At 32.7% G+C, this 20,979-nt stretch overlaps 1 protein-coding gene across 2 annotated transcripts in view; it reads left to right on the top strand.

Annotated features, from left to right (window-relative positions):
- RNGTT (RNA guanylyltransferase and 5'-phosphatase) overlaps positions 1-20,979 on the top strand; it is a 240,829-nt gene that overhangs the window by 8,780 nt on the left and 211,070 nt on the right. For both annotated transcript variants that reach the window (XM_019743291.2, XM_019743290.2), the window contains exons 3-6: positions 1,526-1,629; positions 1,723-1,811; positions 14,273-14,348; positions 15,540-15,780. In XM_019743291.2, the coding sequence (XP_019598850.2) occupies positions 1,526-1,629; positions 1,723-1,811; positions 14,273-14,348; positions 15,540-15,780 (510 nt within the window). The remainder of the gene's footprint in view (positions 1-1,525; positions 1,630-1,722; positions 1,812-14,272; positions 14,349-15,539; positions 15,781-20,979) is intronic.

Here is a 20,979-nt window from a genome sequence, read left to right as displayed (position 1 = left end):
CTTATATAAGACCGGGTATTATATTATATTACTTATATTATGTTATATTATATTATATTGTATTGTATTATATTATATTACATTACATTACATTACATTACATTACATTACATTACATTACATTATAAAGACCTGGTCTTATTTTACCATAATATAAGACCGGGTCTTATATTAATTTTTGCTCCAAAAGACGCATGAGAGCTGATTATCCAGCTAGGTCTTATTTTCGGGGAAATACGGTATTTAGAAAATTTGTACTTGCTTTCTCAGCCCCTCTTTACATTCACTTGTCATTTTGAACCTGGAGAGAAACAACATGGGTTCTAATTCTAACTCATTGAAAAACTAATATGGTATCTAAATCTTTGTATTTGGCAATATATATCCTCTGAATGAATTAAGATTACTGCAGAAGCTATTTGGGAAGAGAAGTAGGCCCAGGGTGGCAAATTGAAGAAAATACCATGAAAAATACATTTTCTGTAAGGAAGAGCTCACCTGATTGGTATACCTATCTCTCTTCTACACATGCGCTAAGGAATCTGGAGAAAATCAGTAGGGCATATTATGGCAGCTAGTTATATTTTAGAAGCACACAGTTCTATTTTGTCATGTGTGAAAATGTTTTTGTCAGTTTTCCCTGTGTCACAATGGAGTTGAATTATTATGTAGACTCATCTCTTTTAGGCAAGTCTAATAATAGGTACCCAATAAATACAATAACAACAAAAGAGTTAAAGATAACAATTTAGAAAGTATGGATTATTTCTCTTGCCATTCTTCCCAGAGAATATATGCTTCAGTATGAGGTGGAAGATGTATGATTAACTATTTCTTGTTGGCTCAGTTCAGGTGTGTACTTCTTAGCGAGACTATCTTGCCAGGCTGAATGTGATTCTAGTTAAAGATTTTTCAAATTTATTGGCCTCTGAACTCAAGTCAACTACGTCACTTAGCACTTCACAGAATAATGATTTTTGTTCTAATGCAGGAAGAAAAACTGGCTGAGATGGGATTAAGGCTTCAATGAGATGCACAAATATGGCCATGTGTACTGTTCTTTATTGATTATTTAAGGGATTAACAAGAGAATTTTGTGCATACATACTTTTTACCCGATAATACTCGCTTTAGAATTTAACTGCCTAACCTAATGTGATGTAGAGATGGTTGCTTGGAATGCTGGATTGATGTTTGTCTGGAGCTTGGGTTGCGTGTATTTCAGATAGATGCTATCCCTGCACTAGCCTCTTGTCTAACAAATCATAAGTGCAGTGACAGATGCAGAAAATTATGTTGGTGTTTGCTTTTTTAGGTAAACTTTTGTGATGTTGAAGTGGAGCCTGTTTTGCACATGTTCTTGTGCCATCATTAGTTTGTGGGTTAATTTATTTCATTTAGTGCCTGCTAAGAGTGAACATAACATCTCCTTCAGTATAGATGTCTGAACTGGAGTACTGCCATTTAGTCAGCTTGTTTTGGAACAAATTCAGTTGATAATAAATGTACCTTTTTTTTTTTTAAGGTTAAAATGGGCTTGTTGGTGGATCTGACAAATACTTCAAGGTTCTACGACAGAAATGACATAGAAAAAGAAGGAATCAAATATATAAAACTTCAGTGTAAAGGGTAAGCCATGTATTAAGATTCTTTAATATTGAAACCTCTTGCTGAGATTTGTAATCTCTTCTTTTTAAAAAAGAAATGTTTTCATATTACCAGACATGGTGAGTGCCCCACAACTGAGAATACGGAGACATTTATTCGTCTATGTGAGCGATTTAATGAAAGAAACCCGCCTGAACTTATAGGTACGTTTGACTGGACTTTTACTTTGCAATTGGGTTTCCATTCTCTTTTTTGCAAGTGAGTTCATGAGTTTACTTTTATTATTATTTTTAAGTAATCACCAAGAAATGTTTCTTAAAGTAATAGACTATTGTGAACTGTAAAATAAATATATTTTTGTAGTTTTTATATTTTTCAAGATAAAGCCCTAATTGCTCCTCTTTGGGTGTACCCTTGGGAAACTACCTTAAACCTACGTAGTTATTTTTTATAATTTTACATTTTATACCATATGTATAATTCTGAAACTTTTTTCACTCAGTATCTGAGGGTAATCCATGGTGGTGTAGGTAACTGATGTTCACTTTTTTGCTGCTGTGTAGTATTCCATCATCTGAATATACAATAGCTTATCCATTTTCCTGTTGATGGACAATTCTTTTAGCAGACATTTATTGACTGCTACTCTTTGCCAGGTACATGCTCTTGGAACATACCAGTGGAGAAAACAGAAAAAAGATCCCTGATCTTCCGGAGCTTATATTCTAGTGTGGGTTTGGAGTGGGGGTGGTGGATTGAGGGAAGGCAGGCAATAAATAAATAAGTAAATTTTCTTAAAATGAGAGTTACTTAAAATGATATTTGGGTTATTTTCAGTTTTTTTTTTTTTTCCTTTTATAAACCATGCTGCTAGGAGTGATCTTTCAGAAGTAAATTTTCTTAAAATGAGAGTTACTTAAAATGATATTTGGCTTATTTTCAGTTTTTGTTTTTTCCTACTATAAACCATGCTACTAGGAGTGGTCTTTCGGAAATTTTAAGGTTTGATATTGAGCTTTGATTTTTTGTTCTTTCTGGTATTTATATTGGCATATGATTTGAACTGAGGATCCAATTCAAATGTTTTCTATATAACCAATCATTTCTTTTAGTGCAACTTATTGAATACTTTTTTCTACTGATACCTAGATGCTGTAAATTAACTTCTTATATGTACTACTGGAAAATTTTTCAATTCATTTATTTTAACTTTTTTCATAATTGTTTGAAACTTTTGTTTTCAATATATTTTCTTTTGTGATTTCTTTTTTTTTAAATATTTTAAGCAGCTTTGTATTTACCTCATTCAGAGAATTAACTGAAAAACTATTAGGAATAGTAAGAAAGTTCAGGGGATATATTTGCACACAGATAAATAAGAAAATATCAGCAACTTTCCTGCAAATAAGCAGTAACTAGTTAGAAAATATAATTAGAGAATGGTCTCATTAATAATTTTATTAATATTGACTAACATTTATCGAACATTTCCTCTCTAATAGTCACTCTGTAAACATTTTACATACATTATCTCATTGTCTTCTCACACACAACAATCCTATTAGGTAGATATTATTTTCACCCCTGTTTTATGGTAAGAAACAGGCTTGGAAAGGTTATGTGACTTGCTCAATGTCATTCACACAGCTAGTAAGGGTTAGCACTTAGATCAAATCTTAATCTGAGTTGAGAATTCACACTCTAAACCAATTCTCTTGTCTGTAACAGAAGTACAAAACAAGGAATAAAGTTACTAAGAAATGTGGAGATCTTTATGAAGAAAGTATACTTGGATGTTAAAAGACTTGAAGAAATGGAGAGACATTATTTGTTTCCAAATTAATTTCAATTTTTTAATGTAATTCCAAGCAAAATCCCAATGATACTTTGGAAGAATTACTGTGGAATTAATTTCTATTTGTTAAGTCCACTGCCTCTGTTAAGTCAATAAATATTTATTGAGCACAGAAAAAAAACGTTTGGCAAATCAAACAGGCAAGATTACGAGCAAGAAAATTTTGAAAAGCAAAAGTAATGAGGGGATTTTCCTTGCCAGTTATTAAAGCATAAGGTAAAGTAATGGAAGCTGGAATAGTTTCCTGGTGGTAGAGAATGTCTTTCAAATCAGAGGGGAAAGGGTGATTATTTAACAAATGGTGATGAGACAATTAGCCAACTAGATGAGGAAATATATTTATTTATTTATTTAAGGAGGGTGCAGCTCACAGTGGCCCATATAGGGATCGAACTGACTGGCAACCTTGGTGTTATTAGCACTGTGCTCTAAGCAATTGAGCTAACCAGCCACCCCATGAAATATATTTTAGATTAATTAAATATTTTTAAAAGGACCCATAAGGATATAGGAAAAAATATAGGTCAGTATTCATTTACTTATGGCATGAGGAAGGTATTCCCAGTGTATCACCAAAGGCAGACTCCATGAGCAAGTATTTCATTTTGGAGTGTTCCTGGACTACTGCGTCAGAATCACGTGAGGATGCTTATGAGGAATGTATGTTTTCGGGCCTCAACCTGGACTTAACATAAAAAGCTCTGGGAATGAAGCTCAGGAATCTAGGTGGTTTTTTTGTTTGTTTGTTGTTATTTTTTTGTTTTGTTTTTAACAAGGGTGATTTTTATGTACATTTAATTTTGAGAACTGCTATCAAAAATTAAAATGTGTCTATTAATAGTAACAGCTGCTATTGATTGCTTATTGAAAAATTGGGAAAAATATTTGAAGCATATATGACAAATAAAAAAATAGTATTTTTATATACAAAGAGATTTTATAATCTAATAGGTGAAAGAGGCATTTCTCAATAGAAAAATATGGAAGACAATGAAAATGTAATTTATAAAATATGAAATACAAATAGCCAAGAAACATGAAAGATTTTTTGTTCTCACTTGTTAATAAGAGATACAAATTAAAATATATGTCGTTACCTTCCCCCTTCAAATTGACAAAGAACTAAAAAAATATAATGTGAAGGACTGGATAAAATGGTTGCATTAATATACTGTTAATTAGAGTGTTAATGGATACAGCATTTCTGGAGGGACAGTTTGGTGATATTTCTCAAGATCCTTGAAAGTGTTCATACACTTGGGCTCATCAAGACCACATCTAAGAATTTATTTTAAGGTCTTAGTCAGAGGTGAACATAAAGATTTATGTGAAAGGAATTTCATCACAGCTTCATTTGTAATAAAAAACAACAGCTTACGTAGCTGATAAAAGCAGGTCATTTATATTGTACAGTATGCAAGTACTGTTTAACAGAAGAACAATAATATGGGAATATATGACATAGTATTGCAATATGTATATGTGTATATATTTACACATTACATGAATATGTGTAAGAAGTACACATATATATACACATATATTTAGGTATACGACTAGATGATAAACAGCCTAAGATAGCATCGAGGCCTTTATTGTAACGATTTAAAAACTTTTCTCATTTGAGAGAAACCGTTGTAGGGGTATATGCTAAGTATTCTTGAAGAATTCAAAGAAGGGCAGTTGAGAAATCTTAGCATCTGGAATCAGATGTCACGATTTCAGAAAGAGTAACACTTTCAGGTTTAGGGGAATAAGTCGACTGTTGTTATAAATTATTCAGTTGTATTCTTGGAAAAAGTGATAAGAAAAATTTCTAAATTGAGTGTTTTACAGGTTGTAAAAATTATAGAACTCTGCTACAATATATATTATTATATATGTCTTTTATTACCTGTAGTGATTCTGTTTATGTGGATTGAAGTAGAAACATTTGTTTTGGGCCTGCCAAGTTTTCCAGCACAGGTTGTATTGGCAATTATTTATTGTAGTAATAGCTCTTAAGATAATAACAGAAACTGGTCTTAGAGTTAGTTGCTGGTAATGCCTTTTCCAGCAAAAGGAAGTAAGGAATCAAGTTTAAGTGGCCTGCTTTTACAATATTTTCATTGTGTTTTAGTATCAGTGATGGAATTTTCATCAGCTTTGCACACATTCTTGCTGAAGCATACTTGCTTGAGTAAACATTTGTGACTAACAGTAAACATTTGTGACATAGCAAAAATGAGACTCATTTATTTTCAAAGCTACGCTTTTTTAAAAAAAATCGTCTTTAAATTAGCTGATGTAATTGGTAATTCATGCACTTAGCCTGGTTGTGGAAAAATGCTGTATAGGCTTAGTGGAAATGTGAAGTTCTTGAAACATTTACCACAGACGCCTGAAACGTTTTCTGATCTTTAGGAAGAACTACAGTTTCATAATCCCTTATCTGATGCCCTTTGGTCGGATGTCTCTAGTTTTTTACCATATATCAACTCCCCTGAGGGCAGTACCCGCTGATTATTTTTATTATGGAAGTTTCAAATACATCAAAAGTGGGGAGAATAGTAAAATGAGATCTCATGTATCTGTCAGCCAGCTTCAGTAGTTATCATTTTGCTGATTTTTTCATCTTTCCTCTCCTCCCCTTAGCAAATTGTTTTGAGTATTTTAAAGCAAATCATAGACATACCGTTTTACTAAAAATGTTTCAGTATGCATCGCTAACTGATTAGGATTTTTGGTTATTCTATAACCACCATGCAGTTATACCAAATAGAATGATTAAAAATCCCTTAGTATCTAAAGCCTAGTTCATTTCTAGGTTTCCTCAGTTATCTAAAAAATATATTTTTCAAGTTAGATTTTCAAACCAAGACCCAACAGTGTCCATGTATTTTGTCGTTATGTCTCTTAAGTCTCTCTGATTCTCTTTTTTAAGTGCCGTCAATTTGTTGGATAAACCAGGTCATTGGCCCTATAAAATATTCCATGTTCTGGATTTATCTGATTGACTTCTCATGGTATCAGTTACCTTGTTCCTTTATCTCTTGTACGTCGTGTAAACTGGTAGTTAAATCTAGAGACATAGTTATATTCAGTTTTAGGGTTTTAGACAAGAACACTTTATAGTTGGTGTCATGGTTCCTTTCACACTACATCAGGAAGCACATAATGTCTGGTTATCCCACTTTTACTAGTACTAACATGGGTAAGTGGGTTCAGGTGGTGGCAGCTTGTTTTCTCTGTGATAAAGTTCTTCATCTGTCTTTTACCTAATGATTTTAGTATCCATTGATGATTGTTGCCTTGATCCAATATTTCATTAGAGGTTGAAAAATGATTTTTCTGATTCTCTCATTTTTTTATATATTAGCTGGAATTCTTCTTTAGCAAGGAACCATTTCTTCTCAATTTGTTTATCCTGAAATGCAGTTTGTACTGTAAAGGCAAAATAAATATTTGATTCTTTCCTTTTATGTATTTCTCTATTTTCAGAACAGTGAGTTGGCATCTTAGCAGTCTCTAGTGGTGACTGATTAATTTTATTTTTTTGGAGTATCTGTAGGAACTGTATATTTTTATACAGTTGATGTATTTAAATCGGTTGCAGTCAGTATTGATTCTTATGTCCAAATTGCTTCATCCTAGGCCAGTGGGAGCCCCTTCAAGTTGTTTTCTGTATCCTTCTATCACCCTGTCAATCTTTGATGGTTTCCTTGTTTTCTGGCATGAGATGTTTTCCAGATTCAGTTATTTTTCTAAGGAGCCTGGTTCCTGATTTCCTTTTAGTGGAAAATAGTGGAGATAATCTGAGTGTTAGAGAGCATTCCATAATTAAACACATGAACATTTTTTTGCAATTGAACATATGAATAACTCTTCCACACTAAGAGGGAAAAATAGACTCAGTTCAGGTCAGTTTTTGTCCCCAAATGATTTACAAAAAAATTTTATGTTTTTAGAACTTTTTTGAAATTATAATTACAAATAAGAGATTATGGAGGTATAGTGCATTTGTTTGCATGTACAGAAGTAACTTGAGAATAAGAATTTTGTGGAGTGGAGAAAATCTGTTTTGTGTTAAAAGAGAAACAGCTCAATTCTTGGTAAATGGTAGACTATGTATAAGATACATAGCTTAACTAATGCTTGCAATTACTTTAGGTGTTTCTGGTTATAAGTACATGTGACAGATTTGTAAATAGATATTTTCATGAGTAGCACACACTTATTTATGTAAAAAGCATTTCTTTTAAATAAAAATATTTAAGATAACTTGGCACATCATAAGTTCTTTGTAATTGTAGGTTTCTTTTTTTTGTTCTTATTTTTGTTGCTCATTTAGATGAGGTCTCAACCTCAGCACTGTTGACATTTTGTACTCGTAGTTCTTTGTGCATTGCAGGGTGTTAAACAGAATCCCTAGTCTCTACCCTCTAAATGCTAGTTGTGACTATTAAAATTATCTACTGACATTGCCAGGTGTTCGGTGGTTGAGGGTTGGCGGGCAAAATTGCCCCAGTGTAAAACCACTGATATAGACAGATCAGGTAAATTTTTTGATCCTAAAAATATAATGTATCTGATTGGTGAGATAGAAATGAAATTGTGTATTGAAATCAGGCTTTGTTTAAAGATATATTGTCACTAGTCCTTTATAAGTCATCTCTTCCTAATTTATACTTATATATCCAGTATGTATATTTACATACTTACAGTTCATCTTTCTCTCCTTTTGTTGGGGAGATGGTTTCTTCTCTTGATTTGATTTTAAAAGAACTACAGTTTTCCCTTAATGCGTAGATTAGTGTTAATATTGTTTAAAATGCTATATAAATTTATTTCATTTATTAGCTTACCTAGAAAATGAAGACAAATTCGAGTAAGTTGACTTGAAATAGTTAATAGTGAGCTAATCTTTAGTTATAAATTATACTTTACTTGCCACTAGATGGACCCATTTTCATAATAAACAGAAAACTGAAATTTTAACATTGAAGACATATTAGACTAAGCTTGGAGTATACTTAGTTAATGGAATTTTTTTACATTAAATACATAATCTTCCAAATTTTTTGTAGAGTTCTGTCAATAATACTGAAACTTTATATGTATTGTTAGAATATTAAAAGAACAATGGTACTTTCTTACATTATATAGTCTCACATGACTGAATCACTTAATTGGCAATTCTTACATTTTCTATTAATAAAAATATTTAGTTGATCTTGCTAGAGTAAATTAGATGGTTTTGGTGAGAAACATCTAAAGTTAGAACATTTATTTCTTAAATTGGTCTGAAATATAAAGTAGAAAGGAAATTTACATGTTGGGTTAAGCTACATGTTGAATTAAAGTCCTTACAGCTAACATCTTTGTGTAACTTTTTTGAGGCCCCTTTTCTTACAAAGCAATGAACATGATGGAACTTACAGAGTTTAATGACTATAGACATTTATTTCTAACAGGGGGTCTTTCTGTGTTCAAGGCTGAGATCTATTTTTTTACCTCGTCCCTTCAGAGACTTCAGTTATAATATATCCTTGTTGTCAACCTCTGTGATTTCAGTAGGTCCTTCTCAATCTGTAAACATATCTAAGCCTCAGGTTAAACGATACCACCTCCCCCCACAACCCCCACCTTTTCATTCTGTTTTATATTTCCTTTTTCCCTTTCACAGCTGACGTTTTGAAAGATGGATACTTGAATCCGTTTTATTTTCATTCACTTCATTGCAATCTGGAGTCTTCCGTCTGCAGTGTTAATCAAATAGTGACTTTCAGTTCTAATTATCATGTGACATTTAAACAATTGAACACTCATATCTTGAAATTTCCTCTTTCCTTGGTGTACATGACCCCATGTTCTCTAAGAATGACAATTCATTCTTTGTCTTTGTTTATTGTCCACCCACCCCCACACTTATTCTTGAAAGGTTGGTTTTCCTCAGATTTCATCCTTAATTTTTGTGGTCTTATTTTACATACTCATTCTTGGTGATCTTATGCATCCCACAGACCCCTTCCATAATTGACTGTATAACTGATTATTCTTGAATCTACAATTTCAGCCAGACCACTCTGTGAAACTCTTTATCGTTATTTCCAAATACTCGTCAATCCCGTAAGAACCTTAAACTCAGCATGTGCAGCTGTGCTTATTACCTTGCCTGTAGACTGGTGGAAACTGTACTTCCTAACCTTGTGAACGGTACCACTGCCCAATTAGTCACCCGAGTCAGAAACCAAAGACTCCTTTTCAATCATTTCTCTCAGTGTTGTCAGTCATTCACCCCTCAAATTGCAGATACTACCTTAAATGTCTCTTTAGTCTGCCTCTGGTTATTTCCCTCCACAGAATCTTATCTCACATAGTAGCGTAAGTTACTGGGATGGCTTCCTTACTGGTTTTCTTCCTTTTGTTGTTGCTGCTTCTTTATTTTTGTTGAGCTGCTGTTGGAGTGGATTTACTGAAATTTGGTAATTTTATTGGCATGCTTGAAATTCTTTACTATCCCTCCATGCCCCTATAATCTCTTCAGTGTGGTGCACACGTTTCTTCCAGATTCTGACCCTCTCATTGTCTCCACCTGCATTTGGCATTACTTTTTTATCATACTCCATGCTGTAGCCAGTATGGTTCATTTAAAGTCTATTTTGATTCATAAATTTTAATTTGCACAAATTGCTCTTATTGTCTGCAGTTCCTTTGTATCCTTGTTTATTGAGTGTTGTTCATTGACTAAGGTTTTGATTCTAAATATTAATGATCATTTTCTTTACTATGGATGTAGAAAGAGATGATTTGGCTCAATTGATAGTAACTCTAAGCTACAGATTTTCAAACATTTTTTTAAGTAGCAAAAACTGTTTTTGGAAAGAAATCTTACCCTATTACAAAAATGAGGTGAAAATGATATTTTATTGGTATGCTTTTAAAAACCTATCCAATTTATAACATTTTCAGTAAAGTCAATTACTGAAAACAAGGCCATGCTGATGAACGTTAACATTTGGAATGTTATTAAAGCCAATTGCAGACTTGTGCTTGCATCTTGCTTTAACAGCTAGTTTTTCAAAAAAATCAACAGTATTGCTGTATATTTATATGTAATTTATATACTCGTATAATAAACTGCATTCGTTTGAAGTGTACAGTTTGAGTTTGGACAGATACAGACACCCATGAAACCACAGTCAAGATTCAGAGCCTTTGCATCACATGCCCCTTTGTGTTCATCCTTTCTTCAATCCTTAGCTGTGGATTAAGCAATCGCTTTCTACTTTCTGTCACTGTGGATTAGTTCGCATCTTCTAGAATTTTTCAAATGAAATGTATTTGACCTATAACTGCAATTTAAAGTTTACAACATGTTAGTTTGATACATTTATACATTGTAATATGATTGCTGTTATACGATAATTAGCACTTATATCATGTTACATAATTATCCTTTCTTTTTAGTGATTGGAATAATTAAATTCTAATTTCTTAGCAAGTTTTATGATTACAATACAGTATTGTTGTCTGTATTTACTATACTTGTGCATTAGATCTCTAGGCCTTATTTTGCAAGTTTGTACCCTTTAACAACATCTATCCTGTGCGCCACCCCCCACCCCTGGTATCCACCATTTTACTCCATATTTTTTATGAATGTGGCATTTTTAGATTTCACATATAAGTGATATTATACACTACTCTTTCTCTGTCTGATTGTCTCACTTAGCATAATGTGGTCAAGGTCCATCTGTGTTGTCGCAATGGTGGGATGTCCACATCTTCTTTATCCATTCACCCATTGATGACCACTTAGGTTGTTTCCATATCTTGACTATTGTAAATAGTGTTGCAATAATCATAGGAGTTGATACATTTCTTCGATATCCTGTTTTTATTTCCCTTGGGTATATACTCAGAAGTGGAATTGCTGGATCATATAGTAGATCTATTTTAATTTTTTGAGAAACGTTTATGTTTTCCATAGTGGTTGAACCAATTTTCATTGCCACCAACATTGCACAAGAGTTTCTTTTTCTGCACATTCTTGTCAAAACTTATCTCTTATCTTCTTGATGATAGCCATTTTAGTACGTGTGAGGTGATAACTGTGTTTCCCTGAAAATAAGACCGGGTCTTACATTAATTTTTGCTCCAAAAGATGCATTAGGGCTTATGTTTGGGGGATGTCATCCTGAAAAATCATGCTAGGGCTTATTTTTCCAGTTAGGTTTTATTTTCGGGGAAACACAGTAGCTCATTGTGGTTTTAACTGGCATTTTCCTGATGATTAGTGATGTTGAGCATCATTTCATATGCCTGTTAGCCATGTGGATGTCTTCTTTAGTAAAATGTCTATTAAGATTCTATGCCCATTTTTTAATTGGATTTTTTTTGTTATTGAATTGTATGATTTAAAATATATTTTCAACATTAGGCCCTTGTCTGATGTATGGTCTGCATAAATTTTCTCCTATTCTGTAGGTTGCCTTTTCATTTTGTTAATTGTTTCTTCTGCTGGGCAGACACTTTTAAGTTTAATATAATCCCATTTGTTGATTTTTGCTTTGTGCTTTTGGTCTGATACCCAAAAGTCATTGTCAAGTGGCTTCTTCCCTACATTTTCTTCTAGGAGTTTTATGGTATTGGATCTTATGTCTTTGATCCATTTCAAGTTAATTTTTGTGAGTGGTGTAAGTTAGGGGTCCAGGTTCATTGTTCTACATATGTTTATCCAGTTTTCCCATGCCATTTGTTGAAGGGACTCTCCTTTCCCCATTTAGTGTTCTTGTCTCTCTTGTTGAATATTAGTTGACTGTATATGTGAGGTTTATTTCTGGGCTCTTTATCCATTGGTCTGTGTGTCTATTTTTATACCAGTGCCATACTGGATTTGTTACGATAGCTTTGTAGTATAGTTTGAAAGCAGGAAGTGTGATGTCTCTGGTTTTGTTTTTTTCCCCTCAGGATTGCTTTGGCTATTCAGGGCCTTTTGTGGTCCTATACAAATTTTTGCATTTTGTAGAATTTTATGTAAATGAAATTACATATGTACTTTTTTTTTTGTTTTCTGACTTCTTTCACACAGCATAATGGTTTTAAAATTATTCTCGTATCATTTATTAGTAATTTGTTCCTTTTTATGGCTGAGTGTATTCATTGTATACAACATGTTTATCCCGTCACCCGATGATTAACATTTGGGAGGCTTGCACTTTTTGGCCATTATAAATAAAGTTGCTGTGGACATTTGTGTTGGGGTTGTAGTGGACATTCGTCTTTATGTATAAGTTTGTGAAGCATATATGTTTTTATTTTTCTTGGGTAAATAACTGGGCTTAGAATGTGTGGGTCATTTGATACAGCTGTATTTTTTGCTTTTAAAAAGTGCCCAACTCCTTTCCAAGGTGACAGTGCCATTTCCATTTCCAGAAGCATATGAGGGTTCTGGTTCCTCTCCATCCTCACTCACATTTGTTGTGGTCAGTGATTTTGGTTTTAGTTGTTCTGATTAATGTGTAGTGGAATCTCATTGAGGTTTTAATTTGCATTTTCCAGATGATTAATAATGTTGATCATCTTTTCATGTGTTTCTTGACTATTTGCATATGTTCTTTTGTAAAGTGTCTGTTCAAATCTTATGCCTGGTTTTTAAAAAATTGGGTTGTTTCATCTTATTATTGAGTTGTAAGAGTTCTTTATATATTCTGGATACAAGTCCTTTGTCAGGTATATGTACTGTGAATATTTTCTGTGCCTGGTGTTTTTATTTTCCTCAAGCATCTTCTAAAGAGCAAACATTTACTATTTTGAAGTAGTTCAATTTATCAGTATTTCCTTTTACTATATGTTTTATCTCAGAAATCTTTTTCTACACTAAGGTTGCAAAGATTTTCTCCCATATTTTCTTCTAGAAGTTTTGTAATTCCGACTTTTAGTTTATTTCTGTAGTTGATTTTCATTGCTTTCTATCAGGATGTTTTATATACACAGAGAAGAGTAGTTTGTAAAAGGTAACATTAAAAAGAAAGATATATAGTCTTGAATGTCAGGATATCCTCCCATTAAACAGAGATAATGGGAAAACCTCCACTTTGAGGTTTGCAGGAGAGTGAATTAACCTGGCAGTAATGCTTTCATATGGCAATTTGCATCAAGCTGTTCTTACTTTTTCGAAGTAATTATAATGATTTAAAAATGCAATCATTTTTGTAATTTATGAAGCCCATTTGCAGCTTTTTAGTATATAGAGGTGGGGCCACACTGATCTCAAATATGTCCTGAAAAAAAGGTTTAAGAAAAACAAATATCTTTTTCTCAGCAGGTTTTTTTCCTAAAAGTTTATTTTGAAAGATTATAAGCCAATGTAAACGATACAGTCAGTTGGTTTCCAGAGAACTTTTTTAATTTTTTATTGTATTGTATATCAGTTAGTTAATTATTTTCTGTATCTAGTCAAGTGTCGTGTGTGTATATATGTATGTGTGTTTGTGTGTGATTGTGTGTGTATGTTTGATTAAAATACCTCCTTATTTAAAATATGCTTGGAATCTTTTAGTTTTAAGAGAAATCTTTAGACCTTATAGACAATTTGTAACTAATAAATCAACATGTAGTACATTTAAAGTTCTAGCTAATGTTATGAATTAGACTCTAAGCAACTTAAACTGACAAGTTATTAATAGTTATAAGAGAGGGCTGAGTTTTTTAAAATGTAGTTATTTTATAAAATGATTGAAATGTTTTGATTGCAGGCTGGAATTTTAAAGTAAAATGTGGTCTCTGAAATTATTAATTTTAAACCAAAGCTACTTTATTTTCTAGGTGTTCACTGTACCCATGGTTTCAATCGCACTGGTTTCCTCATATGTGCCTTTTTGGTGGAGAAAATGGATTGGAGGTATTTGTTTCTTGTTATAATGGAAGATATATTAAGTAATTAATAAAAACATTTTTATTGACTTTTTAGTTTTAGCACTTAATATTGCCAAATTTTTGGTGTGAAGTCATAATTAATATAATTTGAATTTGTTTTCATTTTAGATTTGGTTAATCTTTAGAATACCATTCATTACCTGGTGTTTTTGTACTAAGTAGCCCTTTAGTTGAGTGCTTATGGATCCCATATACTATGTATTTTCTTGTCCAGATGTTTTTTCACATCTTACAGGATTATCAGAGACAAATTCTCCCAATATTTCGTGTTTTTATTCATCTTTGGACATTACTATTGTTATTCTTTTTTTAATAGTACCTTTTTATAGCTGTTGAATACTAGGAAAAACTTATAATGCTATACAGAGAAGGTATTTTTGGAACAGTTACTCTATTTAAACCAATCAGCATGTCTTTATTAAGCACCTGTTATTTGTCAAGTGCCTTTTTAGTTTCTGAGACATTAGAACCCTAGTTACTCAAAATTCCTGAGAGAATGAATTTCCTCCTTTACTGATTGGAGGTCATTATTTTGGTTACAAAGCCTGTTACATAGTCGGTCCTTTTCTGAATATAATCACCTGAAGTATGCATCTGATTTTGTATTTTATTTCCTTGCTCATGCACCCTCAGGGGTTCTCTTCTGCATGCACTTCTAGCTCAGCTTTTCTGGCCTTTCTTATGCTGTAAACAATAATCCCAGAGTCCTGTGTCAGACTCGGCTTATGCCTAGCCTTTCTCTGATGACCAATGTTCTTATTGCCTGGGTCTGTTGAAAGTTCCTGAAAAACCAGCATGCTTTTTACTTTCATTCATATTGCTATTCACATTTTTTTGACTGATGTTTTCCCTCAGAGTCAGACCTCAACCTTCAAAGCTCTATTTAAATCCTTCACAGACTACCCAGGTCTCTTCCGTACACTCATTGCAATTTACCTCTAGAGTTTAGGAATTACTGATGTACCTTATATTAAAATTGTTTTGGAATGAATGTGTTCCTTAGTAGATTGAATGCCTTAAGGACGGGACTGTGATTTGTCTATTTTATAAATCTCCAGCATACTTTGTTTGGTGCCATAAATGTAATAAGTGAGTTTTAATAAATCTGCGTAAATGGAGAGTAGTGAGGAAATTGCATGGTGTTTGTTTTCCATAGTATTGAAGCAGCAGTTGCTACTTTTGCTCAAGCCAGACCACCAGGAATTTATAAGGGTGATTATTTGAAAGAACTTTTTCGTCGCTATGGTGATATAGAAGAAGCACCACCCCCACCTCTATTGCCAGATTGGTGTTTTGAGGATGATGAAGATGAAGATGAGGATGAGGATGGAAGAAAGGAATCAGAACCTGGGTCAAGTGCCTCCTTTGGCAAAAGGAGAAAAGAACGGTTAAAACTGGTAATGTTTAAAATTATTATAGTCTTTACCTTTTTATTCAGCAGTTTTATTGAGATTTATGCAAATGGAATATTGACTGTATTTGTTTTACTAGATTTGTGAGGTTATTTCATTCTGGCTATTTCTAAAGATTCCTGATAGCCATGTGTCTGCCTTTTCTACAAGAAAAGTCTCAGTTACATAAATTCATCCTGTTTTTGTGTCTTAGGTAAACCAAAGAACTCTTAGACCTTAGATTGAGAATTTACTATTTCTTTGCAAAGTATTGTGAGATCCCAACTAAGTATCTAGTGAAAATTTTACTAATGCTTTACAAAAATCTCACAGAGTTAAAATAACTTTACATATGCATTCTCCTTCCCCGTGGTGGTATTTTCATATTTTCTGTAAAGTTGAACCAAGAAGACTTTTACTTCTATGACGAACTCCTATCAATCTTCTAGAAATAAAAGGCCTAACTAAAAACATTAGGAGTTAATCTTTCTTGGAGGGTTAGGAGAGATGTGGAGAAGAAAAGTACGGGTTGTACTTGTGTGTACACAGGTACGTGCTCTCAGACAAAGGGTAAGTTAGGGAAAGTGTGGAGATAATTAAGTGCTAATGAAGTTAATAATTAAGGTGTGTGAGAATCATGGTTGAGCAGTAAACAACCACAGCATTTATTAATAGGCAGTGATTCACAGGCAAGGAAGAAAATGTCTTGTTCTATGTAAATCATATAATGGTTATTTTGGGCTTTTAAAAAAAGTCCCTTGTTTGAAAAACATTTGTATATATTTACACGTTTCAAACTTCAAAACTCTAAGGCCACTAAAAGTGTGAATTGCTTTGAAACATAGAAATAATTTCAAAAATAGCTTCTTATTCTTTTAGTGTAACATTATTTCCTGGATTTAGATATAAGAAATTACTGAATCATATACCTAGAAAAATAGGAATCACATTCTAAAGAAAGTCTAGTAGAATAACATAACATACAGATGATTATTCTTTTATGATACCATTTTTATACAGGATATTTTTTAAGACTAATGATCATGAGCATACGCTTAATGTGTTTTTGAAGTATGTTATAGTATTTTAATGTGTAAAAGAGTTTAAAACAAAGAGTTACTATTTTGCAAAATGGAGTAAAGTTTGCAGGTTTTGGTTTTGTATTTTTTTGGCCAGCAGAAAGGGTCTTAAAAATGACATTTATTTTATGATATCAAGTACCATCAAATTCCTATAGTTGCAAATGAGCTCAAGCAGCATTAAGAGAAAAATATCCATGATGAGCATTTTTTTTAAATGAAAATAAATAACATTCAATATAAAATCCCAAACCTAGTTTCTCCTGTTTTGTTTAGTCAGTTACTAAGAGGAGTATTTTATAAATTCTCTTCTATGATTGTGGATTTACCTGTTTCTCCTGTTAGTTCTGTCAGGTTTGGTTTATGTTTTGGGGTGATATTATTTGGGGTGATATTATTATTATACAAATATGTGTAAAAGATTATTTTATCTTTGTAGTGTCTTAACTTTTAGCATTGTAAAATATCTGATATTAGTATGATTGTACAAATGTTTTTTGGATAGTGTTTACATGAAATATCTTTTTTCTGTCCTTTTACTTTTGATATTTATTTATCCTTTATTTAAGGTATTATGTCTCTTATAAACATCATGTTGGGTTTTATTTATCCAGCCAATAGTTTTTGCCTCGTTGGAGTATTTAGTCCATGTACATTTATTTTACTGATTTACTTATTTTAAATTTACTGATTGTTTTACTGTCTGTTTTTGTTTGTCCCACTTGTGGTATGTTTCTTTTTATCTTTCTTTCTTGCCTCTTTTATACTCAATTTTTAAAAAATTTTATCACCCTACCCATTGCCTATTAGTTTTACTGGTTTTTAGTGGTTACCCAAGATTTTAGTTTTCATCTTTGACTTGCTAAAGTCTGGTATATATTAATACTTTTGCCACTGTTTAGACAATGCAAGAATCTCAGAAAATACCTTTTTGATATTGTGTATTTTAATTCTATAAAAATTTAAAACCCCATAAGGCATCATCATCATCGTTTTGTATAGTTAATATTCATTAGCTATACCCACAGATTTATACTTTCTAGTGCTCTTCATTTATATATTTTTGTGGTGTCATTTGGATAGTTTTCCTTCTGACTGAAGAGCTCTCTTTAGTATTTTCTTTAATAAGGGTCTGCTGTGACACAGTCCTTCAGTGTTTGTGTGAAAATGTCTGTTTTTTGCCATCATTTTGAAGAATGTTTGTACTGGGTATAGAATTCTGGGTTGCCACTTTGAAAATATTATTCCATAATCTATTTCTGTTGAGAAGTTGCTTCTTTGAAGGTAATCTTTTTGTTTTTGATTTTCAACAGTTTTGTAATGATGTTTCTACTTGTGGTTTTCTTTGTATTTATCCTGCTTCCTATTTATAGTGATTCTAGAATCTATGGTTGGATATTTTAAAAAAAAATTGTTTTTGATAATTTTTCGCTATTAATATCTTCAAATATTGTTTCAGATCCATTCTTTCTCTCTTCTCCTTTTGGGCCTTACTCAATAGGCTCCCTTTTTTTTTTTTTTTAATATCTCTTAAGTTCTTTTGTATATTTTCCATTCTTTTGTTTCCTGATTCAGTCTGGATATTTTCTTCTGACCTATCTTCCAGTTTATTAATTCCTTCTTTAGCTTTGTCTAAGCTGGTGTTAAATTCATCCATTGAGTACTTAATTTCAGTTATTTTACTTTCACTTCTAGAATTTTCATTTGAGTTTTAAAATTGTTTTCAGTTCCGTGGTGGAACTCTTCATCTTGTTATTTAGGTTCTGAATTTATTAATCCGTTATTTTAAAGCCTCTGACAGATAACTCTAATATGTGAATCTCCTCTGGATGTTCTTTAGTTTCTCTTTTAATATCCTTTTGAGTTTTAGTCAATTCTAGGGTTTTTTTGTTTTTTTCATACGTAGGTATTTCTGATCACTAGACATTATGTATGAATAATTGTGCAAATTGGGACTCTACATCACGTTACCTTCCTTCAGAGAAGATGTACTTTTGCTCTTACATAGGCCTAGGAGTTGAACATCTTAACTCAGTCAAGGATTGAATCATTTAGAAGCTAGGTTTCAGTTTTGGGAGGCTGGTCTGTTTTTGGTTCACCCTGATTCCTAGAGTTTAGCCCTTTGGGAATCCTAATTGAAAGCCTGGAGAATTAAATAGGATCCCTTCTTCTTGGTGGCCTGGAACTCCAGTTTTTGTTTTATGATTCCTATGATATTGCTGAAAGCTCTGTTCAGCTTCTTAGCCTCTCAATTCCATTTTTGAAACAGTGACTGTAGAGGAAAATCCTAAAGGAGAAAAGCTATACCAGATGTCTAGCTCACCTCTCTGGGCTTCCCTTCCCCCTGAGCTCTTGGTCCTTCAAGTTCTTATTGCCTTTCTAATTCTCCAGTGTCTTCAAATAGGTGCAAAAGACATTTTGTCTAGGTTTTTCTCATGGCTTCAAAATTGGTCTAAATAAGCTGGCCTGCCATTGCTCAAAGCAGCAATCTTCCCTTCCTTTGTTTTTGGAGAAAAAAGTTAGGTTTGATTTCTAACTGACATTGAGGAGTTGGTGATTTTCAACAATATATGTGCTTATACTTCCAAAGGCAGAGTTATGAAAACAAAACAAAACAACCCCCCCAAAAACAACAACAACAACAACAACTTATGCCTTATGGTAGTTTTTCCTCTTTTAAAATCATAATTAGTGAATACTAAAATTGTAAAAATATATTTTTACTTATAAAAATAATATACTTACATTAAAGAAAGTTTGAAAACTAAAGAAACAATTTATAATTCTTTAATTTTCACCTCACTACTGGCATTTTTGTCATCTTTGAAGAATTTCTCCCCATTCTCTCTCTCTCTCTCTCTCTCTCTCTCCCCCCTTCCCTCCCTCGCTCTCTCCCTCTTTCTCTCTTAATCATTGTTTTAAAAGTGTACAGAAATGACTTAAAGATCAGTTTTCTTTGCAAAATAAAAATGTGAACATCTAGAATTATGTAGAAGGTATCGCTTCACTCCCTTTCCACTGGTCTCTACTTTTTAAAAGGTCTGTGTTCTTTTAAATACTAATTTTTGTATGCATTTACATATATATCTTCGGTTTTGACCTTACCCCTCCCTTTTAAAAACATTAATGTATTTTCCTGCAGCCTTAATTAAAAAACAAAAACAAAAATCTTGGATATCTTTTTTTAGTACATATAGAACTACCTCATTCATTTTAGTTAACACCAGAGGAATCAGCTTATAAAAAGCAAACAGAAGATTTCTTTAGAAGATGAGAAAGGATATAAATCCATAAAATAATTGCAGGCTATTATGAAAAAGAACAAATTAGAGATTTTGGAAATGATAAAAAATAAAAAAAGCAAAAAACTCAGTAGATGAGTTGGGTAGCAGAATGCAGTTAGCTGTATAGGAAGTTATCAAGTTGGAAGACCTAACTAAGAAATTCTTCCCGATACAGCACAGAAGGATAAAGAAAAATAAAAAATAGTTTAGAGTTATGTAATGATTTATGTGAATGATTTAATAATATGAAATATCACGGGGACAAATACAATAAGGATAAAACATGTTCATCTGAGGATTATTTTCTGTGGTATATGAGGACCAGGTCAGACTATGGATTTTAAGAATCTAATGGGAGGTTAGAAAATAGAGACAGAGTTGTCTTAGGGGTTCTCAGTACCACTTCTGTGTTTGGACTCGGCATATACGAGTAGCTGTACTCATAGTTAAGATTTATTGTAGTGATGTACTAATGATAAGTAAGTGGGTCATAAGGGAAAATGACAAGTGTAGTCTAGAGGAGTCCATAAGCAGGCTTCCTTATGCTCTCCTTCCCATTATGCATACTGCAGCAATGAAAATGCAGCAACATGTGTGATGTTTCTGCTTGGGGAAACTCATTAGAGTCTCAATGCCCAGGTTTTTATTGATGGCTGGTCATGTAGGTAGCCTCTGTCTAGCACGTACCAAAATTTCAGAATCCCAGAAGGAAAGCATTTGTTCAGCATAAAATGTATTGTTTGTACAAATAGTCTAGCACAGTGAACCACCCCTATCGTTTTACTGAGAATACTCCTTCAGAGTCATTCCCAGATGCCATCCAGATGTCAACCTTATGTCAT

Source organism: Rhinolophus sinicus, linkage group LG05 (assembly GCF_036562045.2).
Source record: "Rhinolophus sinicus isolate RSC01 linkage group LG05, ASM3656204v1, whole genome shotgun sequence".
Taxonomy (NCBI): Eukaryota; Metazoa; Chordata; class Mammalia; order Chiroptera; family Rhinolophidae; genus Rhinolophus; species Rhinolophus sinicus.
Note: the sequence above shows the minus strand (reverse complement) of the source record. Positions and strands in the feature narration are given on the sequence as shown.